Here is a 21,910-nt window from a genome sequence, read left to right on the forward strand (position 1 = left end):
CCACTGCCTGGCACTGTGCGGAGTGCATGTAACTTGCCACTTGTCAGCCCAAGCCTGGATATTGTCCAGGTCTTGCTGCATTTGGACACGGACTGCTTCGTTATGAGGAGTCGTGGATGGTGCTGAACATGGTGCAGTCATCCGCAAACATCCCCAATTCTGACCTTATGATGGAAGGGAGGTGATTGATGAAGCAGATGAAGATGGTTGGGCCGAGGACACTACCCTCATTGGACACTATTGAATCTGCTTCCACCGCCCTTTCAAGCAGCGCATTCTCACAACAACTCACTCGGTGTGCAAAATAATTCACCCGCGGTTCTTTGGCCAATTCCCTCAAATCTGCGCCCTCTGATCACTCACCTTCCACCAGGGGAAACAGTTTCCCCCGATTTATTTTCCCAAAACAATTGATGATTTTGAGGAGACAGTGGTGTTGTGCCAATGCCACCGGACTAGCAGTCCCGAGGCTCAGGCTAATGCTCAGGGGACGGGGGTTCGAATCCCAGTACAGCAGCTGGGGAATCGCAATGCAATTAACAAAGCTAGAATCATAAAGCCGGTGACAACCATCACTGGTAGTTACAGACAAGGGTCTGGCTCAGTAATGTCGGTTCGGGGAAGGAAACCTGCCGTCCTTACCTGGTCTAACCTATGCCTGACTCCAGACCCACAGTGGTCGACCCGTAACTGCTCGCTCTGAAATGATCTGGCAAGTCACTCAATGCAAGTGCAATTAAGGGTGGACAACAAAGGCTGACCCAGCCAGCGACCCCCGCGTCGCATGAAGGAATAAAGGGGGAAAGTAACCTCTATCAAATCTCTTCAAAAGTCCCCGTTTACGCATTTCCACGGGTCTCTGTTCCTGCGTCCCCATTAAAACTGAGTCGTTATCCAACTTGGATTGCTTCCCCTGAGGGCGGCATGGTAGCACAGTGGTTAGCACAGTTGCTTCACAGCTCCAGGGTCCCAGGTTCGATTCCCGGCTTGGGTCACTGTCTGTGAGGAGTCTGCACGTTCTCCCCGTGTCTGCGTGGGTTTCCTCCGGGTGCTCCGGTTTCCTCCCACAGTCCAAAGATGTGCAGCTTAGGTGGCCATGCTGAATTGCCCCTTAATGTCCAAAAAGGCTAGATAGGGTTACTGCGATAGGGTGGAGATGTGGGCTTAGGTGGGGTGATCTTTCCGTGGGCCGATGAAGACTCGATGAGCCGAATGGCTTCCTTTGCACTGTAAATTCTCTGATTCTCATTCTTAAACCTTGACAATTTGCTGCATTTCTGATTCAACTTATAAAAATCACTGTGCCAAATGCCCTTGTTACAGAATTCAGATCCTTCAATTCTGCCTCCCTGACACACAGAAGTTTCTAACCATTAGAACCCTTTTCCTAATTTAACATCTTTCCCTTTTCTATTCTGGACTCTAATTCAAATTGCAGTGTGGTCTCAGCCCCTCCACCCCACCCCCAGAAGATAATAATGATAATTATGCAGAAGATAATAATGAGCTGAAACTTGCCGTCAACGAGGCAGTGGGGATGACAAATGATTTCAAAAGGAAATCAGACGGCCGTTTGAAAGGAAATAAATTTGAAGGGCCACGGGTACAGAGTCAGTAAGGACTCGATGGGTCGAATGGTCTCTGGCTGCACCGTAAGGGCAGCACGATAGCATTGTGGATAGCACAATTGCTTCACAGCTCCAGGGTCCCAGGTTCAATTCCGGCTTGGGTCACTGTCTGTGCGGAGTCTGCACATCCTCCCTGTGTGTGCGTGGGTGTCCTCCGGGTGCTCCGGTTTCCTCCCACAGTCCAAAGATGTGCAGGTTAGGTGGATTGGCCATGATAAATTGCCCTTAGTGTCCAAAATTGCCCTTAGTGTTGGGTGGGGTTACTGGGTTATGGGGATAGGGTGGAGGTGTTGACCTTGCGTAACGTTCTCTTTCCAAGAGCCGGTGCAGACACGATGGGCCGAATGGCCTCCTTCTGCACTGTAAATTCTATGATAATCTATGGTTACGAGTCCAACATCCAGCCGCCTCCTCGGTCTGAGTCCACACAATGGTCTGCCTGAAATCATAGAATCCCTACAGTGGAGAAGGAGGCCATTCAGCCTATCGAGTCTGTACCGACCCTCCAAAAGAGACTCTACTCAAGTCCAGAATGTGCAAACTCCACAGTCACCCAAGGCCAGAATCGAAACTGGGTCCCTGGCACTGTGAGGCAGCAGTGCTAACCAGTGTCACCCTAATCTACTTGTGCCCAGCTACGCACCATATTGCAGCATGCCATGTACATGCACCATACAAGCACACGCATACTAGAAGCTGACCACAGCATATGACCTACAAATTGAAATGTACAATAAGAGCTCGCAGCTGGAGATGCAATAGAACATGTGCAAGCTGTCTGCAAGTCTGATCTGTGCCTACCTGAGGATGTTTAGACAAACATTGCCTTCTAAATCGATGTTCGGGTGATATACCATAGTTTCACATTTCACCTTCGGAGGGTCGTGCGGATACCCTTGTCCAACCTGCAAAACACACAGATACCTGAGAACAAGAACAGGAGTCGACCCTTTGAGGCCGCTCGCCAATGGCGGACCCAACCTTGGCCTCAACGCTATTTTCCTGCCCGGCCCCCATAACCCTCGATCCCCCCCCCCCCCCGACAGTTCACCAATCTGCCCACCTGAGCCTCGAGTATATTCAATGGCTCAGCGTCCACAGGTCTCCGGGGTAGTAGAGAATTCCAAAGATTCTCCAAGCGAAGAGATGAAATTCCTCCTCATGTCACAGGGGGAATGGGATTGACTGGGTTGCTCCATAGAGAGGCGGCGGCGACTCGATGGGCTGAATGGACTCCTTGTGTTGTATATGACTGACTCCATGGCTCATCCAAGATGATAACCCCTTACTTTGAAACTCTGCCCCCAGTTCGAGACTCCCACACGAGCAGAAACACCTTCTCGGAATTTGCCCCGTCAAACCCCTTCATAATTTTACATCCTTCAACGAGATCACTTGTCATTGTTGTGGAATTGTCCATTTTGGTAGAAAAATCAAAAAGAAGCATATTATCTAAATGGTGAGAGATTGCAGAGCTCCGAGATGCAGAGGGATCTGGGCGTCCGAGTGCATGAATCACAAAAGGTTAGAATGCAGGTACAGGAAGTAATTAGGAGAGCTGATAAAATGTTTTTGTTTATTGCGAGGGAAATTAAATACAAAAGTAGGGAGGTTATGCTTCAGCCATACGGGGCATTGGTGAAACCACATCTGGAATACTATGTACAATACTGGTTTCCTTATTGAAGGAAGGATGCAACTGCTTTGGAAACAGTTTAGAGAAGGTTTACCAGACTAATACCTGAAATGGGAGGGCTGTTTTGTGAGGAACATTCGGACAGGCTGGGCGCGTATCTACTGGAGTTTAGAAGAGTGGGAGACGACTTGATCGGAACCTTTAAGATCCTGAGGGGTCTTGACAGGGTGGATGCGGAGAGGATGTTTCCCCCTGTGCGAGATCTAGAAATAGGGCGTCCCTGTTTAAAAATAAGAGGTCACTCATTTAGGACAGAGAGGAGGAGAATTTCTTTCTCTCCGGGGGCCGTTAGTCTTTGGAACTCTCTTCCTCAAAAGGCAGTGGAAGTAGAGTCTTTGAATATTTTTAAGGCAGAGCTGGATAGATTCTTGATAAGGGGATGAACGGTTACTGAGGGTAGGTGGGAGCGTGATGCTGAGGTTAAAATCAGAGTAGCCATGATCTTATTGAATGGGGGGGGGGCAGGCTCGAGGGGCTGAGTGGCCTTCTCCTAATTCATATGTCCGCAGTTAGCATTCACTTACCTTAAAGCTAAACACAAATTTCCCTCCTTTATAGAACCCCTGAAAGCAGAAAGAACAAAAGGTTTGAACAAGAAACATTTTCCAACTGTAGTTAAAGGGAAAAAAACATTCTGGCGAGTATCGTGTCAGGTAAACGGACCAAATCTAATCAGACCCAAAATAGATACAAAACCCTTTTCCCATTCATATTATTGCAGCATGTCAACTCACACGTGTTCCAATTGTGCTGAATCCCAGTGAAACAAAACAGCTTCTCAGGAGATGCAAGCCAAACAGACCAAAGACATTCTCCAATTTTTCCAATGTGCCAGAGGACACAGGTTTGAAACAATTGACCGAAAAGTCTGGGCTCGAGGTTCAGGCGAGAGAGGAAATGAGGAATTCACTCCGAGTTGCTGCGACCTGGAATGAACTGACTGAAAGGCTGGTGGAAGCAGATTTGACGATACCCTTCAAAAGGAAATTAGATACATGCACAAAAAGGACAAATCTGCAGAGCTCCGAGGAAGGGGGAAGTGGTACAAATTGGACAGCTCAGAGAACTGGCACAGATCAAAGGGCCCAGGAGCCCTCCCTCCTGTGATGTATAATAATATATAACACGCAGACTCTCAGTGGTTCAGTGCTATGGGATATGGCATTCCACTCGGGACAGGAGGCAGCCACTTAGTCCCACAAGTCTGCTCCACAATCTCTGCACGATCAAAGTTGTTCTGTGTCCTCACTTCATATCCATCTGCGCTTCTGTCCTATATCCCTTAATATTTAAAAAATAAATCTATCAATCCCAGTGTTGAAATTAATTGACTCCAGCAGCAACTTGTGGAAGAGAGTCCAAATGTTATCACCTCCGTGTATCCCGATTTCACTTCCGAGTCCACCGGATTCTAATTTTCAGGCCACAATTCCCTCGTTCCAGTCTCCCAATGCTTTATCTGCTCAGAATGCCCCACACGCCCCATATGTAGAATCCCGACAAATCCCACTCACATCAAATAGCAATTAGCACAAACTTCTCAGCTAGTTCTCAGAATACACTGCCAGGTGCATTCAGCAACTACCGCAGGTTAGGACGACAGGGGTGTGTGCGTCAGTGGGGGTGCCTCTTTGCATGAAGCATTTTCCGGTTTCAGATGCGCCGGTTCATCATTTGGAAGGTGGATTCCATGTGGAACTTTTCTCGACAAATAATCAAGAAGGTGAACGTGGAACCTACGGGAAATCTTGCTGTCGATCCATGGCCTCGCTGTGAACCTCCTGGTGTTGACAGAAGCTTGCTTCATTGATGTCTGCACCAATGGTCACCCTACCCAACCCTGCCATCCTGACAGGGACAGGCGGCGGTGGGCTCCTCTGGTGCCGCACCCAAATAAACATTCTCCGCGGATATTCAACAGTGGAAGGGATCACACCCAAGCTTACACTTTGCCCACACTTCCCAGGGGGAGTAACTGGAGCACTCAGCTGGAGCCTTGACTCATCTCCCCAAATCCCCACTAATGGTGACTCTTTGCTGGTCTCTTTTGGAACACAAGAAACAGGAGCAGGAGTAGACAATATGTCACTATCGATCCTGCATGGTCACGGACAATCTTGGCTTCAACTCCACTTTCCTGCAGTTGATGTGGTGTATATGGATTTCAGTAAAGCGTTTGATAAGGTTCCCCACGGTAGGCCATGACAGAAAATATGGAGGCATGGGATTCAGGGTGATTTAGCAGTTTGGATCAGAAATTGGCTAGCTGGAAGAAGACAAAGGGTGGTGGTTGATGGGAAATGTTCAGACTGGAGTCCAGTTACTAGTGGTGTACCACAAGGATCTGTTTTGGGGCCACTGCTGTTTGTCATTTTTATAAATGACCTGGAGGAGGGCGTAGAAGGATGGGTGAGTAAATTTGTAGATGACACTAAAGTCGGTGGAGTTGTGGGCAGTGCGGAAGGATGTTACAAGTTACAGAGGGACATAGATAAGTTGCAGCGCTGGGCTGAGAGGTGGCAAATGGAGTTTAATGCAGAAAAGTGTGAGGTGATTCATTTTGGAAGGAATAACAGGAAGACAGAGTACTGGGCTAATGGTGAGATTCTTGGCAGTGTGGATGAGCAGAGAGATCTCGGTGTCCATGTACATAGATCCCTGAAAGTTGCCACTCAGGTTGAGAGGGTTGTTAAGAAGGCGTACGGTGTGTTAGCTTTTATTGGTAGAGGGATTGAGTTTCGGAGCCATGAGGTCATGTTGCAGCTGTACAAAACTCTGGTGCGGCCGCATTTCGAGTATTGCATGCAATTCTGGTCACCGCATTATAGGAAGGATGTGGAAGCATTGGAAAGGGTGCAGAGGAGATTTACCAGAATGTTGCCTGGTATGGAGGGAAGATCTTATGTGGAAAGGCTGAGGGACTTGAGGCTGTTTTCGTTAGAGAGAAGGTTAAGAGGTGACTTAATTGAGGCATACAAGATGATCAGAGGATTGGATAGGGTGGACAGTGAGAGCCTTTTTCCTCAGATGGTGATGTCTAGCATGAGGGGACATAGTTTTAAATTGAGGGGAGATAGATATAAGACAGATGTCAGAGGTAGGTTCTTTACTCAGAGAGTAGTAAGGGTGTGGAATGCCCTGCCTGCAACAGTAGTGGACTCGCCAACACTAAGGGTATTCAAATGGTCATTGGATAGACATATGGACGATAAGGGAATAGTGTAAATGGGCTTTAGAGTGGTTTCACAGGTCGGCGCAACATCGAGGGCCGAAGGGCCTGTACTGCGCTGTAATGTTCTATGTTCTTCCCCACATCCCTTTATTCCCCAGCCACAAACATCTGTCCATCCCAGCATTAATTGGAGCATCCACAATCCTCCAGGATAAAGAATTCCAAAGATTTACAACCCACTGTGCCCCCAGCCCTGCCCATGTTTTGTCCCCAATCAGCAAAAACAGTAGCACAGTGGTTAGCATTGTTGCATCACAGCTCCAGGGTCCCAGATTCGACTCCCGGCTTGGGTCACTGTCTGTGCGGAGTCTGCACATTCTCCCCGTGTCTGCGTGGGTTTCCTCCGGCTGCTCCGGTTTCCCCCCACAAGCCCCGAAAGACGTGCTTGTTAGGTGAATTGGACATTCTAAATTCTCCCTCTGTGTACCCGAACAGGCACTGGTGTGTGGCGACTAGGGGATTTTCACAGTAACTTCATTGCAGTGTTAACGTAAGCCTACTTGTAACGATAAAGATTACTATTATTAAACAAGCTTGCAGCATCTACCTTCCAAAGCCCCTTCAGAATTGATTTGCTACAACAAGTTCGCCTCTCATCTCTCTGAACTCCACAGAATATACTCTCGCCAGCCCCTCATCATAGGGCTGGGAGTAGGATCTGGGGTTTGGAAACCAATACGTCAAATCACGGATCTTCCCTCACCTGATCTCCCACTGAAGGGTTGCCTGACAAAGGATTCCACTGCGAAAGAGACTATTGAGATTGACCCCTCGAGCTCGAGAACCGGGAACCTTGGCTTCCAACAGTGGAGAAGAGTTTTTAAAATTGACAGAGTATTCAATACATCCGAGTGTAGACATGCAGAACTCACATCCTGACACAACACTTTTAATCAGGCTGATAATAAACAGCCACTCATCACTTACTTCATCTGGACAGATGATAAGTTTGAAGTTGAGGAGGTCATCAGGGTCTGGGAAAACTATTTCACAGGTTTTAGGTAAATTCAACTCATTTATATCTGGAGAAAAAAATCAAAAAGGAGAAGACAATAAAGAATCAGAATATCAACTTTCATTTAAAAATTTGTTCATAGGATGCAAATGTCACTGGCTAGACCAGCATTCATTGCCCATCCCTAATTATCCTCGTGACGGTGGTGGCGAGCTGCATGCCCCCGTGTAGATACACCCACGGTGCTGTTAGGGACGGAATTGCAGGATTTTGACACAGTGACAGGGCAGAAACGGTGATTTAGTTCCAAGTCAAGATGGAAATACACAACAATTCAGGCAGATTCCCGAAGAGCCTGCCTGATCCGCGGAGTATTTCTGTCCTTATTTCTGCTTTCCAGCCTCCAGAATAATTTGCCTTTTCTAAGACGATAGAAATGGCTAATTCTGACTCAAGACATTTAGCGGCAACACAGACATTTTCCATCAATCGCTCGCAAAGATACTTCACAGGAGTCTCATCACAAATGGAGCACAGGGGCAACATGATTTTGCAATTTAATCCTTAATATATTATCAAGCATCTTTGTGGCTATCTAGCTCCCATACTTCTGGGCTCAGGGCCTGCCCTCCCCCTGAGAAAAGGGAATGAAATGTTTTATGTAGAATTTACGCAACTCAGAAACAGGCCAGGTTGAAGCAAGGACAGGCTGGGGGAGCGAGTGGCCTCAGTGCTGCAGAGCAGGTCGCTCGCTGCCGGGTGTCGTCCAGTCACCCTGTCTGGGTGCAGGCGTCAGGTTGAGGAGAGGACTGGGCTCAGCTGCGACGGTCAAATAGTCTGGTGGAACGGACCGTCTGGGATGTGCGCCACTTTGGAGAGTTATTAGCGGGCTAACAGCTCTCTCAGAACTCTCTCTTCAGGAGAACTAGGAGAGTGGAAAGGAAACTTTTGGGGCGGGGGAGGTGGGAAGGGGGGAAAGGATTGACAATTCGAGAGAAGCTTTCAACTGCAGGTTGTTGCCATAAGCAACAAATAGCTCGTTTCACTTTGACTGACTGAAGGATGTGTGACATATTCCATTCCTCAAAACATCACAAACATGTCACTTAAAAAAAAAATCTCTAATTCTCAAGATGCGGGCAAGGCCATTCCTAATGGCCGGTTTTTGATCAGCTGGGCCGTTTCAGAGGACAGTCAAAAGCCAACCAGGTCATCGTAGGACTGCGGTCGCACATATAGGGCAGCACGGTAGCAGTGACTAGCACTGTGGCTTCACAGCTCCAGGGTCGCAGGTTCGATTCCCGACAGGGTCACTGTCTGTGCGGAGTCTGCACGTTCTCCCCGTGTCTGCGTGGGTTTCCTCCGGGTGCTCCGGTTTCCTCCCACGGTCCAAAGACGTGCAGGTTAGGTGGATTGGCCGTGTTAAATTACCCTTTGTGTCCAAAAAGGTGAGGAGGGGTTACTGGGATAGGGTGGAGGTGTGGGTACTGGGATAGGGTGGAGGTGTGGGCTTAAGTATGATGCTCTTTCAAAGGGCCGGAGCAGACTCGTTGGGCTGAATGGCCTCCTTCTGCACTGAATGTTCTATGTTCACGGCAGGTTTCTTCCGACAAAGAACATCAAGTGAACCAACTCTTAAAAACAAATCTTTTGAAAAGAAAATCAAAAGTCCGACAGCTTCACAGTGACTTCCACGGAGTTTTTTAAACATTGAATTTTTAAAAAGTTGATTTGAATCGAGGGGAGGGTAGTGGGTGCCTGGAACAGGTTGCCGAGGAGGTGGTGGTGGAAGTAGGGACGATAGTGATGTTTATGGGGCATCTTGACAAATACATGAATAGGATGGGAATAGAGGGATACGGACCCAGGAAGTGTAGAAGATTTTAGTTTAGACGGGCAGCATGGTCGGCACGGGCTTGGAGGGCCGAAGGGCCTGTTCCTGTGCTGTACTTTTCTTTGTTCTTTGAATTCTCGACTCGCCGAATGGTATGATTTGTGCTTTGCCTGGATTATTAGATCAGTAATTAGTAATTATTACGAATGGAACCATGACACCAACACAACCCAAGGTAGCTTTACGACTGAAATCTCACCACGGATTGAAGTGAATGGCCAAGTAGTGTGGATAACGAGATCAACACTTCTCATATAGAAATCGCTAAAGTCACACGGCGTTCCTGGGTTTAAAAAGGAAGCTCACACTGTTGCAAGTTTGCTGCCACGGCAACATATTCAATAAAGCCATCAAGAGAAAGCCCATCATTTTATCTGAATTCCGTTAGAAAGTCCTGCTCCCATTCTGCAAGTCCAGTGCGCAGTGCCAGAGACTTCAATGCATAATTAAACAAACAACTTTAGATTTTTTCTGTTGAATGATCAACTTGAAACGTTAATTCCGTTCCCGGTGCACATCAAACCTCGCCAATTAAACTTTCACTGCACAGGCCCCATTAACCTGGTCTTTTACTTTTAAAATTGCATCTCTATTTATTTCGGGCAACAACACAGCATGTCAACAGGGCTCTTCAGCCTCCCGCTGGATATAAGGGAATTTCTGTTCATTTTTGCACCCAACTTCAGCCCATCTCAGCCCGTTTGTGAAACTCTTATCTGTGACTTTGTTACCTCGGTGAACATGAGCTTATCCAAAACACTATCACCAGCGTCACCCAAATCCTATTCGCCGAGCGACGGTGGCTTCCAGTCCAGCGACACCTCAACTGTGAAACAAATTCTCACCCTCGTATTCAAGCCCCTCAGTGGCGTCTCCCTTCTAATCTCCTCCAGCCCCACCACCCTCCGGGATCTCTGCGCTCCTGCCCTCTAGCATCTCAATAGTCAGAGGATTGTGGGTTTATCCCCATTCGGGAATTTGAGTTTACAGCCTGACACTCACGCCCAGAACTGAGCGCGTGGAACCTTGCATCACATCCACTTGGCCTCGGAGGAACAGCCAGAGTGAAGATTCTTCTCTCTGAAACCAAAGCCCTGCCTGCCACTGTGATTCACATGATGCTAAAGATCCCACTGTGTTACTTAAAAGGAGCAGAGAGCCCTCCAAGTATTTCAGCCAACACTCCGCTCAAATACCGGCATATACCGCAGCATGGTAGCACAGTGGTTAGCACTGTGGCTTCACAGCGCCAGGGTCCCAGGTTCGATTCCCGGCTGGGCCACTGTCTGTGCGGAGTCTGCACGTTCTCCCCGTGTTTGCGTGGGTTTCCTCCGGGGGCTCTGGTTTCCTCCCAGTCCAAAGACGTGCAGGTTAGATTGGCCATGATAAACTGCCCTTAGTGACCAAAAAGGTTAGGAGGGGTTAATGGGTTACGGGGATAGGGTGGAAGTGAGAGCTTAAGTGGGTCGGTGCAGACTCGATGGGCCGAATGGCCTCCTTCGGCACTGTATGTTCTATGCCCCGAAAGACGTGCTTGTTAGGTGAATTGGACATTCTGAATTCTCCCTCAGTCTACCCGAACAGGCGACGGAATGTGGCGACTAGGGGCTTTTCCGAGTAACTTCATTGCAATGTAAGCCTACTTGTGACAAGATTATAATCAGATTACTATTTACGGGATTCTGCATTTGCCTTCATCACTGCACTTTAGTCATCGACTGTGCTCCCAAAGGTGTGATACCATACTGTGTGCAAGTACCTTTCTCTTATTTTTGATCATGGTCGAGATTAGTGGTGGAAGATGCTCCAGAGGTGAAATCAGACAACTGAAGCTTGTGTGAAAATGTCACCTGCCCACCAACACAGAGCCAGCGAGGTGGTGTCACAGATGGGACATGGGGAATATTTTTTGATTTGAATTATCACATGCATTAGTATACAGTGAACAGTATTGTTTCTTTCATGCTGTACAAACAATGCATACCGTGGGGTCCTTAATTATGCTGGCTGCCTTTCTGAGGCAGCGGGGATTATTGATAGAGTCAATGGATGGGAGGCTGGTTTGCATGATGGACTGGGCTACATTCACGACCTTTTGTAGTTTCCTGCGGTCTTGCGCAGAGCAGGCTCCGTACCAAGTTGTGATACAACCAGAAAGACTTTCTATGGTGCATCTGTAGAAGTTGGTGAGGGTCGCAGCTGACATGCCAAATTTCCTTAGTCTTCTGAGAAAGTAGAGTCATTGGTGGGCTTTCTTAACTATAGTGTCGACATGGGGGGACCAGGACAGGCTGTTGGTGATCTGTACACCTAAAAACTTGAAGCTCTCGACACTTTCATACTTCGTTCACATTGACAGGGGCATGTTCGCCACTGCGTTTCCTGAAGTCGATGACCATCTCCTTTGTTTTGTTGACATTGAGGGAGAAATCGTCACCGCACCAGTTCACCAGATTCTCTATCTCATTCCTGTACTCTGTCTTGTCATTATTCGAAATCCGACCCACTACGGTGGTGTCATCAGCAAATTTGAAAATCGAGTTGGAGGGCAATTTGGCCACAGTCATAGGTGTATAAGGAGTATTGTAGGGGGCTGAGGACACAGCCTTGTGGGGCACCGGTGTTGAGGATGATCGTGGAGGAGGTGTTGTTGCCGATCTTTACTGATTGTGGCCTGTGGGTGAGAAAGTTCAGGATCCATTCGCAGAGGGAGGAGCCGAGGCCAAGGCCACGGAGTTTGGAGATGAGTTTCGTACGAATGGTGGTGTTGAAGGCTGAGCTGTAGTCGATAAATAGGAGTCTGACATAGGTGTCTTTAGAGTGTAAAGGAAGAGGAATGGGAATAAACTGGTTGTTCTTTCAAGTCCTGTGGAATATTCTCCTACACAGGTAAATGGTCATGACGGCCACCTTTTACAAGCAAGTATTTTGCCACAAAGCACCCTCAGAAACTTGTACTTGGCGATGGAATTTTGAGCCAAAGTTACATAGGATTGCATAACGGCGAAAGCCCAACCAGCCCATGTTGGCCTTTACGCTCCACTCGAACCACCTCCCATCCTCCCATCTTTCCTCCATCTGTCACCGTAACCCTCAATTCCCTTCTCCCTCATAAACCAGTACAGCTTCCTCCTCTACTGCTGATGATCTACCTGAACTTTTTCGGGATCCTTAAGGGGGAGGGGGAGCAGCCCCAAGTCGTGGTCCACATAGGTACCAACGACATAGGTAGGAAAAGGGATTGGGATGTAAGGCAGGAATTCAGGGAGCTAGGGTGGAAACTTAGAGCTAGGACAAACAGAGTTATTATCTCTGGGTTGTTACCCGTGCCACGTGCTAGCGAGACAAGGAATAGGGAGAGAGAGGAGTTGAACACGTGGCTACAGGGATGATGCAGGATCCCTGGATTTCTGGATAATTGGGGCTCATTCTGGGGTCGGTGAGACCTCTACAAACGGGATGGTCTACACCTGGACCAGAGGGGTACCAATATCCTGGGGGGGAAATTTGCTAATGCTCTTCGGGAGGGTTTAAACTAGTTCAGCAGGGGATTGGGAACCTGAATTGTAGCTCCAGTATACAGGAGGTTGAGAGTAGTGAGGACATGAGTAAGGTTTCAAAGTTGCAGGAGTGTACCGGCAGGCAGGAAGGTGGTTTAAAGTGTCTCTTCTTCAATGCCAGGAGCATCCGGAAGGTGGGTGAACTTGCGGCATGGGTTGGGACATGGGACTTCGATGTTGTGGCCATTTCAGAGACATGGATAGGGCAGGGACAGGAATGGTTGTTGCAGGTGCTGGGGTTTAGATATTTCAGTAAGCTCAGGGAAAATGGTAGAAGAGGGGGGAGGGTGGCATTGTTAGTCAAGGACAGTATTACGGTGGCAGAAAGGACGTTTGATGAGGACCCGTCTACTGAGGGAGTATGGGCTGAGGTTAGAAACAGGAAAGGAGAGGTCACCCTGTTAGGGGTTTTCTATAGGCCTCTGAAAAGTTCCAGAGATGTTGAGGAAAGGTTTGCAAAGATGATTCTGGATAGGAGCGAAAGCAACAGGGTAGTTGTTATGGGGACTTTAACTTTCCAAATATTGACTGGAAACTCGATAGTTTGAGTACTTTAGATGGGTCCGTTTTTGTCCAATGTGTGCAGGAGGGTTTCCTGATACAGTATGTAGATGGGCCAATGCGAGGCGAGGCCATATTGGATTTGGTACTGGGTAATGAACCAGGACAGGTGCTAGATTTGGAGGTAGGTGAGCACTTTGGTAATAGTGGCCACAATTCGATTACGTTTACTTTAGTGATGGAAAGGGATAGGTATATACCGCAGGCAAGAGTTATATCTGGGGAAAGGAAATTATGATGCGATGAGGCTTACGATACATCGGATGGAGAGGTAAACTGCAGGGGATGGGCACAATGAAATGTGGAGCTTGTTCAAGGAACAGCTATGCATGTCTTTGAGAAGTATGTACCTGTCAGGCAGGGAGGAAGTGGTTGAGTGAGGGAACCGTGGTTTACTAAAGCAGTCGAAACACTTGTCAAGAGGAAGAAGGAGACTTATGTAAAGATGAGACATGAAGATTCAGTTAGGGCGCTCGAGAGTTACAAGTTAGCTAGGAAGGACCTAAAGAGAGAGCTAAGAAGAGCCAGGAGGGGACATGAGAAGTCTTTGGCAGGTAGGATCAAGGATAACCCTAAAGCTTTCTATAGATATGTCAGGAATAAACGAATGACTAGGGTAAGAGTAGGGCCAGTCAAGGACAGTAGTGGGAAGTTGCACTTGTAATCCGAGGAGATAGGAGAGATGCTAAATGAATATTTTTCGTCAGTATTCACACAGGAAAAAGACAATGTTGTCGAGGAGAATACTGAGATTCAGGCTACTAGACTAGAAGGGCTTGAGGTTCATAAGGAGGAGGTGTTAGCAATTCTGGAAAGTGTGAAAACAGATAAGTCCCCTGGGCCGGATGGGATTTATCCTAGGATTCTCTGGAAGCTAGGGAGGAGATTGCTGAGCCTTTGGCTTTGATCTTTAAGTCATCTTTGTCTACAGAATAGTGCCAGACGACTGGAGGATAGCAAATGTTGTCCCTTGTTGAAGAAGGGGAGTAGAGATAACCCCGGTAACTATAGACCAGTGAGCCTTACTTCTGTTGTGGGCAAAATCTTGGAAAGTTTTATAAGAGATAGGAGATAGGATGTATAATCACCTGGAAAGGAATAATTTGATTAGAGATAGTCAACATGGTTTTGTGAAGGGTAGGTCGTGCCTCACAAACCTTATTGAGTTCTTGAGAAGGTGACCAAACAGGTGGATGAGGGCAAAGAAGTTGACATGGTGTATATGGATTTCAGTAAAGCGTTTGAAAAGGTTCCCACGGTAGGCTACTGCAGAAAATACGGAGGCATGGGATTCAGGGTGATTTAGTAGTTTGGATCAGAAATTGGCTAGCTGGAAGAAGACAAAGGGTGGTGGTTGATGGGAAATGTTCAGACTGGAGTCCAGTTACTAGTGGTGTACCACAAAGATCTGTTTTGGGGCCACTGCTGTTTGTCATTTTTAGAAATGACCTGGAGGAGGGCGTAGAAGGATGGGTGAGTAAATTTGCAGATGACACTAAAGTCGGTGGAGTTGTGGACAGTGCGGAAGGATGTTACAAGTTACAGAGGGACATAGATAAGCTGCAGCGCTGGGCTGAGAGGTGGCAAATGGAGTTTAATGCAGAAAAGTGTGAGGTGATTCATTTTGGAAGGAATAACAGGAGGACAGAGTTTGGGCTAATGGTAAGATTCTTGGCAGTGTGGATGAGCAGAGAGATCTCGGTGTCCATGTACAAAGATCCCTGAAAGTTGCCTCCTAGGTTGAGAGGGTTGTTAAGAAGGTGTACGGTGTGTTAGCTTTAATTGGTAGAGGGATTGAGTTTCGGAGCCATGAGGTCATGTTGCAGCTGTACAAAACTCTGGTGCGGCCGCATTTGGAGTATTGAATGCAATTCTGGTCACCGCATTATAGGAAGGATGTGGAAAGGGTGCAGAGGAGATTTACCAGAATGGTGCCTGGTATGGAGGGGAGATCTTATGAGGAAAGGCTGAGGGACTTGAGGCTGTTTTCGTTAGAGAGAAGGTTCAGAGGTGACTTAATTGAGGCATACAAGATGATCAGAGGATTGAATAGGGTGGACAGTGAGAGTCTTTTTCCTCGGATGGTGATGTCTAGCACGAGGGGACATAGCTTTAAATTGAGGGGAGATAGATATAAGACAGATGTCAGAGGTAGGTTCTTTACTCAGAGAGTAGTAAGGGCGTGGAATGCCCTGCCTGCAACAGTAGTGGACTCGCCAACACTAAGGGCATTCAAATGGTCATTGGATAGATATATGGACGATAAGGGCTTTAGAGTGGTTTCGCAGGTCGGCGCAACATCGAGGGCTGATAGGCCTGTACCAAGGCAGGCCAGCAGCACGGTTCGATTCCCGTACCAGCCACCCCGAACAGGCGCCGGAACGTGGCGACTAGGGGCTTTTCACAGTAACTTCATTTGAAACCTACTTGTGACAATAAGCGATTTTCATTTCATTTCATAATTGTGCAGCAGCAAGAACAATCTACATGCCCCCCCCCCCCCCCCCCCACCCACCTAAAAAAGAAAAACAGTGAAATTCAGAATGGGAGGGGTGGGCTGTCTCACCGCAGAGCCCCTGATTTAACAGAGTACTTAATTTACTAATGTGCGGGCACTGTGCCAACTTCCTGTCAACGTGCCACCACGTCATTTCTATAGCAATGTTGGTTCTCCGTGTAGTGGTTGTTACGAGACTATCAATCCAGAGGCCTGCAACCAGGAAACGCAAGTTCAAATCCCACAGTGTGTTTTGAGAGTTTGAATTCAGTTCAAAAAAATGAATATGAAAAATCTGGCCCAGGCTCGAAGCTTCATGAAAAATCACAACTGGCCCGCTAACCTTCGTCACAGACATGGAACTGGCCACAAACCAAAGGCCGTTTTGGTTTTGCCCACCAGCCCGAGTCACTGTACCCAGTGTCAACTCTTCACCCGGTGATTTTGTCACCGGGATCTCCATACCTGCTTCACATTTCATCCAGTTGATCGGTGAGGTAATTAGATTCTCGATTCTGGGATGGGTACTCAGGAGTTTGAAACCACTGAGACGAATTACGACGGGTCTGCTGGAGGCGAATTTGAGGAGTTGAAACAAGTGCACCAGAGAAATAACGTATTGGTTCCAGGGCGCAAAACAAGCCGGTGCCGACACCCGGGGCCGGGGCAGGAGCGGAGCTGGACACTGGCAGCCACTGGTCGCTCATGTGACGGTGACATGGCGCGATCACGGTGGGCACTCGTACAGCTCTGGGCAAGCTGGTCACGCTACACACACCGTCAATCCTGTTAGCAAGCGTGCTCCGATTAGATTCCTTACTGTCAGTTCTTTACAGCTGCACAAGGCAGGAACACAGAGCAGCTGTTGGCAGGGAGGAGCGATGAGCAACACATCTGCTTTTGGGAGGGCTGATATCCTCAGACTGGCGGACAGAGAGGGAGAGTCGACCATTTTTTGGAAGCGGAACGAGACTGGAGTACAATGACCCACTTTTAATTTTCCTCCCACAGTCCAAAGATGTGCAGGTTAGGTGGATTGGCCATGCTTTCATTTTTCAAATAAATTTAGAGTAACCAATTCATTCTTTTCCAACTAAGGGGCAATTAGCGCGACCAATCCACCTACCCGCACATCTTTGGGTTGGGCGAGACCCACGCAGATATGGGGAGAATGTGCAAACTCCACACGGACAGTGACCCAGAGCCTGGATTGAACCCTGGTCCTCGGCACCGTGAGACCGCAGTGCTAACCGCTGCTCCACTGTGCCGCCCACAGGGATTGGTCCTTGCCCCTATGTGTCCAAAGGGTTAGGTGGAGTTACGGTGGGGGAAATGGGTCCAAGTAGGGTGCTCTTTCGGAGGGGCGTGCATGGCCTCCTTCTACACTGTAGTGATTCTCTGAACCATGGCACATCAGCAATAGACGCATATAACTCGCTTTATAAACCTTTCACCAAACCAACAAAATATTCTGAAAAACAATTTTTGATGAAATACAGAAACATTTCCAGTGTTCTCCTTGCACAGGATGTGTTCTCCCTTCCCTATATCTGACCACTGCATCCCCTGCATTTATCTCTTGCTGTCTCAGGTCCTCCCTGTACCTAGTTAATAACATCCCTTTCTCTCTGAACACTGCTCAGTGGCTTCTCGCTCTTCTCTGCGGCTGTCATGATGTTTGAGTGATTTGTTAATTCCCAACAGTGGATAAGACAAATCTTCCAATGCTGAGACCCATGACATTGCAAAAATACTCATGACTCAGTTATGACGGAAGCTTTTCATTGCATCCTTCATAATTGGGGGGGGGTGAGTGGGGAGGGGGGCGAGTGGGGAGCGAGTTGGGTGGGGGGGAGCGAGAGGGGTGGGGGGGATGAGTGGGGAAGGGGGGTGAGTGGGGAAGGGGGGTGAGTGGGGAAGGGGGGTGAGTGGGGAGAAGGGGGGTGAGTGGGGAGAAGGGGGGGCGAGTGGGGAGAAGGGGGGCGAGTGGGGAGGGGGGCGAATGGGGACGAGTGGGGAGGGAGAGGAGGGAGGCGAGTGGGGAAGGGGGGGCGAGCGGGGAAGGGGGGGCGAGCGGGGAAGGGGGGGCGAGCGGGGAAGGGGGGGCGAGCGGAGAGGGGTGGGCGAGCGGGGAGGGGGGGGGTGAGTGGGGAGGGGGGGGCGAGCGGGGGAGGGGGGGCGAGCGGGGGAGGGGGGGCGAGCGGGGAAGGGGGGAGCGGGGAAGCGGGGAACGAACGGGGAACGAGCGGGGAAGGGGGGGCGAACGGGGGGCGAGCGGGGAAGGGGGGGCGAGCGGGGAAGGGGGGCGAGCGGGGAAGGGGGGGCGAGCGGGGAAGGGGGGGGCGAGCGGGGAAGGGGGGGCGAGCGGGGAAGGGGGGGGCGAGCGGGGAAGGGGGGGCGAGCGGGGAAGGGGGGGCGAGCGGGGAAGGGGGGGCGAGCGGGGAAGGGGGGGCGAGCGGGGAAGGTGGGCGAGCGGGGAAGGGGGGCGAGCGGGGAAGGGGGGCGAGCGGGGAAGGGGGGGCGAGCGGGGAAGGGGGGCGAGCGGGGAAGGGGGGCGAGCGGGGAAGGGGGGCGAGCGGGGAAGGGGGGGCGAGCGGGGAAGGGGGGGCGAGCGGGGAAGGGGGGGCGAGTGGGGAGGGGGGGTGAGTGGGGAGGTGGGCGAGTGGGGAGGTGGGCGAGTGAGGAGGGGGGCGAGGGGGGCGAGTGGGGAGGGGGGCGAGTGGGGAGGGGGGCGAGTGGGGAGGGGGGCGAGTGGGGAGGGGGGCGAGTGGGGAGGGGGGCGAGTGGGGAGGGGGGCGAGTGGGGAGGGGGGCGAGTGGGGAGGGGGGCGAGTGGGGAGGGGGGCGAGTGGGGAGGGGGGCGAGTGGGGAGGGGGGCGAGTGGGGAGGGGGGCGAGTGGGGAGGGGGGGTGAGTGGGGGGCAAGTGGGGAGGGGGGGCAAGTGGGGAGCGAGTGGGGAGGGGGGCAAGTGGGGAGCGAGTGGGGGGGTTGAGGGGAGTCGGGGGGGAGTCGGGGGGGGGTCGGGGGAGGCGGGGGGGGTCGGGGGGAGGCGGAGGGGGGGTCGGGGGAGGCGGAGGGGAGGGGGGTCGGGGGGAGGCGGAGGGGGGGTCGGAGGGGAGGTCGGGGGGAGTCGGAGGGGGGGGGTCGGGGGGGGAGTCGGGGGGGGAGTCGGGGGGGGGGGAGTCGGAGGGGGGGAGTCGGAGGGAGGGGGGGAGTCGGAGGGGGGGGGAGTCGGGGGGGGGGGGGGAGTCGGAGGGGGGGGGAGTCGGGGGGGGAGTCGGGGGGGGGGTCGGAGGGGGGTCGGGGGGAGGGTGTGAAGGACCGGGGGGGGGTGAGAGACCGGGGGGGGGGGTTGGGGGACCGGGGAGGGTTGGGGGACCGGGGGGGTTGTTGGGTGACTGGGCGGGGGGGTTGGGGGACCACGAGAGGGGTTGGGGGACCACGAGAGGGGTTGGGGGACTGGGGGGGGTTGAGGGATCGGGGGGGGGGGGGAGTTGGGGGGGGGAGGGGAGTCGGGGGGGGGGGGGGGGGAGTCGTGGGGGGGAAGAGAGTCGTGGGGGTGGGGAATAGTCGTGGGGGGGGGGGAAGAGTCATGGGGGGGGAGTAGGGGGGGGAGGAGTCGGGGGGGAGGAGTCGGGGGGGAGGAGTCGGGTGGGGAGTCGGGTGGGGAGTCGGGGGGGGGGGGGGGGAGTCGGGGGGGGGGGAGTCGGGGGGGGGGGAGTCGGGGGGGGAGTCGGGGGGGTGGAGTTGGCGGGGTGGAGTCTGGGGGGGTAGTCTGGGGGGGGTAGTCTGGGGGGGGTAGTCTGGGGGAGTCGGGGGGGGGAGTCGTGGGGGGGAGTCGTGGGGGGGAGTCGTGGGGGGGAGTTGGGGGGCGGGGAGTCGGAAGGGGGGGTGGCGGGGAGTCGGAAGGGGGGCGGGGGGGAGTCCGGGGGTGGGGAGTCGGAAGGGGGGGCGGGGGGGAGTCGGAAGGGGGGGGGCGGGGGGGAGTCGGAGGGGGGGGCGGGGGGGAGTCGGAGGGGGGGTTGGGGGGAGTCGGGGGGAGTCGGAGGGGGGGTCGGGGGAGGCGGAGGGGGGGGGGTCGGGGGGAGGGTTCGAGGGAGGAGTCGGGGGGGAGGAGTCGGGGGGGAGGAGTCGTGGGGAGGAGTCGGGGGGGGGAGTCGGGGGGGGGAGTCGGGAGGGGGGGAGTCGGGGGGGTGGAGTTGGCGGGGTAGTCTGGGGGGGTAGTCTGGGGGGGTAGTCTGGGGGGGTAGTCTGGGGCGGTAGTCTGGGGCGGTAGTCTGGGGCGGTAGTCTGGGCGGAAGTCTGGGGGGGGGGGGAGTAGGGGGGGAGGAGTCGTGGGGGGGAGTCGGCGGGGGGGGAGTCTGCGGGGGGGGAGTTTGCGGGGGGGGGGGAGTCTGGGGGGGTGAGTCTGGGGGGGGGGGAGTCTGGGGGCGGGGAGTCTGGGGGGAGTCGGGGGGGGGGGAGTCGGAGGGGAGTCGGGGTGGAGGGAGTCGGGGGGGGAGGGAGTCGGGGGGGAGGGAGTCGGGGGGGAGGGAGTCGGGGGGGGAGGGAGTCGGGGGGGGAGGGAGTCGGGGGGGGAGGGAGTCGGGGGGGGGAGGGAGTCGGGGGGGGGAGGGAGTCGGGGGGGGAGGGAGTCGGGGGGGAGGGAGTCGGGGGGAGGGAGTCGGGGGGGAGGGAGTCGGGGGGGAGGGAGTCGGGGGGGGAGGGAGTCGGGGGGGAGGGAGTCGGGGGGGAGGGAGTCGGGGGGGAGGGAGTCAGGGGGGAGTCGGGGGGGGGAGTCGTGGGGGGGAGTCGGGGGGGGGGGGAGTCGTGGGGTGGGGTGTCTTAAGGGGGGGGAGTCTTGGGGGGGGGGGGAGTCTTGGGGGGGAGTCTTGGGGGGGGAGTCTTGGGGGGGGAGACTTGTGGGGGGGAGACTTGTGGGGGGGAGACTTGTGGGGGGGAAGACTTGTGGGGGGGGAGACTTGTGTGGAGCAGTCTTGGGGGGGGGAGTCGTGGGGGAGTCGGGGGCGGGGAGTCGGTAGGGGGGGCGAGTGGTAGTCGGAAGGGGGGGCGGGGTGAGGCGGAGGGGGGTCGGGGGGGAGGCGGAGGGGGGTCGGGGGGGAGTCGGAGGGGAGGCGGAGGGGGAGTCGGAGGGGAGGTCGGGGGGGGAGTCGGAGGGGGGTCGGGGGGGGAGTCGGAGGGGGGGGCGAGTTGGAGGGAGGGGGTGAAGGACCGGGGGGGGGTATGAGACCAGGGGGTGGGGGGTGAGAGATCGTGGGGGGGGGGGGGGGAGAGATCGGGGGGGGGGTGAGACCGGGGGGGGGGGGTTGGGGGACCGGGGAGGTTTGGGGGACCGGGGGGGGGGGGGTTGGGTGACTGGGCGGGGGGGGTTGGGGGACCAGGGGGGGGTTGGGGGACCGGGGGGGGGTTGAGGGACCGTGGGGGGGGGGGGGAGGATCCGAGGGGGGTTGTGAGGGACAGGGACGGGGGTTGAGGGACCGAGGGGGGGGGGTGAGGGACGGGGGTCGGGGGGGTGAGAGTCGGGGGGGTGAGAGTCGGGGGGGTGAGAGTCGGGGGGGAGGTGAGTCGGGGGGGTGAGTCGGGGGGGGTGAGTCGGGGGGGTGAGTCGGGGGAGGGTGAGTCGGGGGGTGTGAGTCGGGGCGGGTGAGTCGGGGGAGGGTGAGTCGGGGGGTGAGTGTCGGGGGGTGAGTGTCGGGGGGTGAGTGTCGGGGGGTGAGTGTCGGGGGGGTGAGTCGGGGGGTGAGTGTCGGGGGGTGAGTGTCGGGGGGGTGAATGTCGGGGGGTGAGTGTCGGGGGGGGGTGAGTCGGGGGGGTGGAGTCGGGGGGGTGGAGTCGGGGGGGTGGAGTCGGGGGGGTGGAGTCGGGGGGGTGGAGTCGGGGGGGGGGTG

The 21,910-nt window shown here is 53.5% G+C and overlaps 1 protein-coding gene across 2 annotated transcripts in view; it reads right to left on the reverse strand.

Annotated features, from left to right (window-relative positions):
- LOC140404030 (NEDD8-conjugating enzyme Ubc12) overlaps positions 1 to 16,519 on the reverse strand; it is a 32,024-nt gene extending 15,505 nt beyond the window's left edge. The window contains exons 1-4 of one of the 2 annotated variants that reach the window (XM_072492375.1): positions 16,489 to 16,519; positions 7,484 to 7,578; positions 3,849 to 3,887; positions 2,430 to 2,533 (exon numbers count right to left, since the gene is read on the reverse strand). In XM_072492375.1, the coding sequence (XP_072348476.1) occupies positions 2,430 to 2,533; positions 3,849 to 3,887; positions 7,484 to 7,578; positions 16,489 to 16,504 (254 nt within the window). In that variant the 5' untranslated portion in view covers positions 16,505 to 16,519. Of the gene's footprint in view, positions 1 to 2,429; positions 2,534 to 3,848; positions 3,888 to 7,483; positions 7,579 to 9,604; positions 9,685 to 16,488 lie in introns of those variants that run through there. The other variant, XM_072492374.1, reaches the window with a different exon arrangement.
- Between the last annotated feature and the right edge of the window lie 5,391 nt (positions 16,520 to 21,910).

The sequence above is a fragment of the Scyliorhinus torazame genome, chromosome 29, assembly GCF_047496885.1.
Source record: "Scyliorhinus torazame isolate Kashiwa2021f chromosome 29, sScyTor2.1, whole genome shotgun sequence".
NCBI classification, from domain to species: domain Eukaryota; kingdom Metazoa; phylum Chordata; class Chondrichthyes; order Carcharhiniformes; family Scyliorhinidae; genus Scyliorhinus; species Scyliorhinus torazame.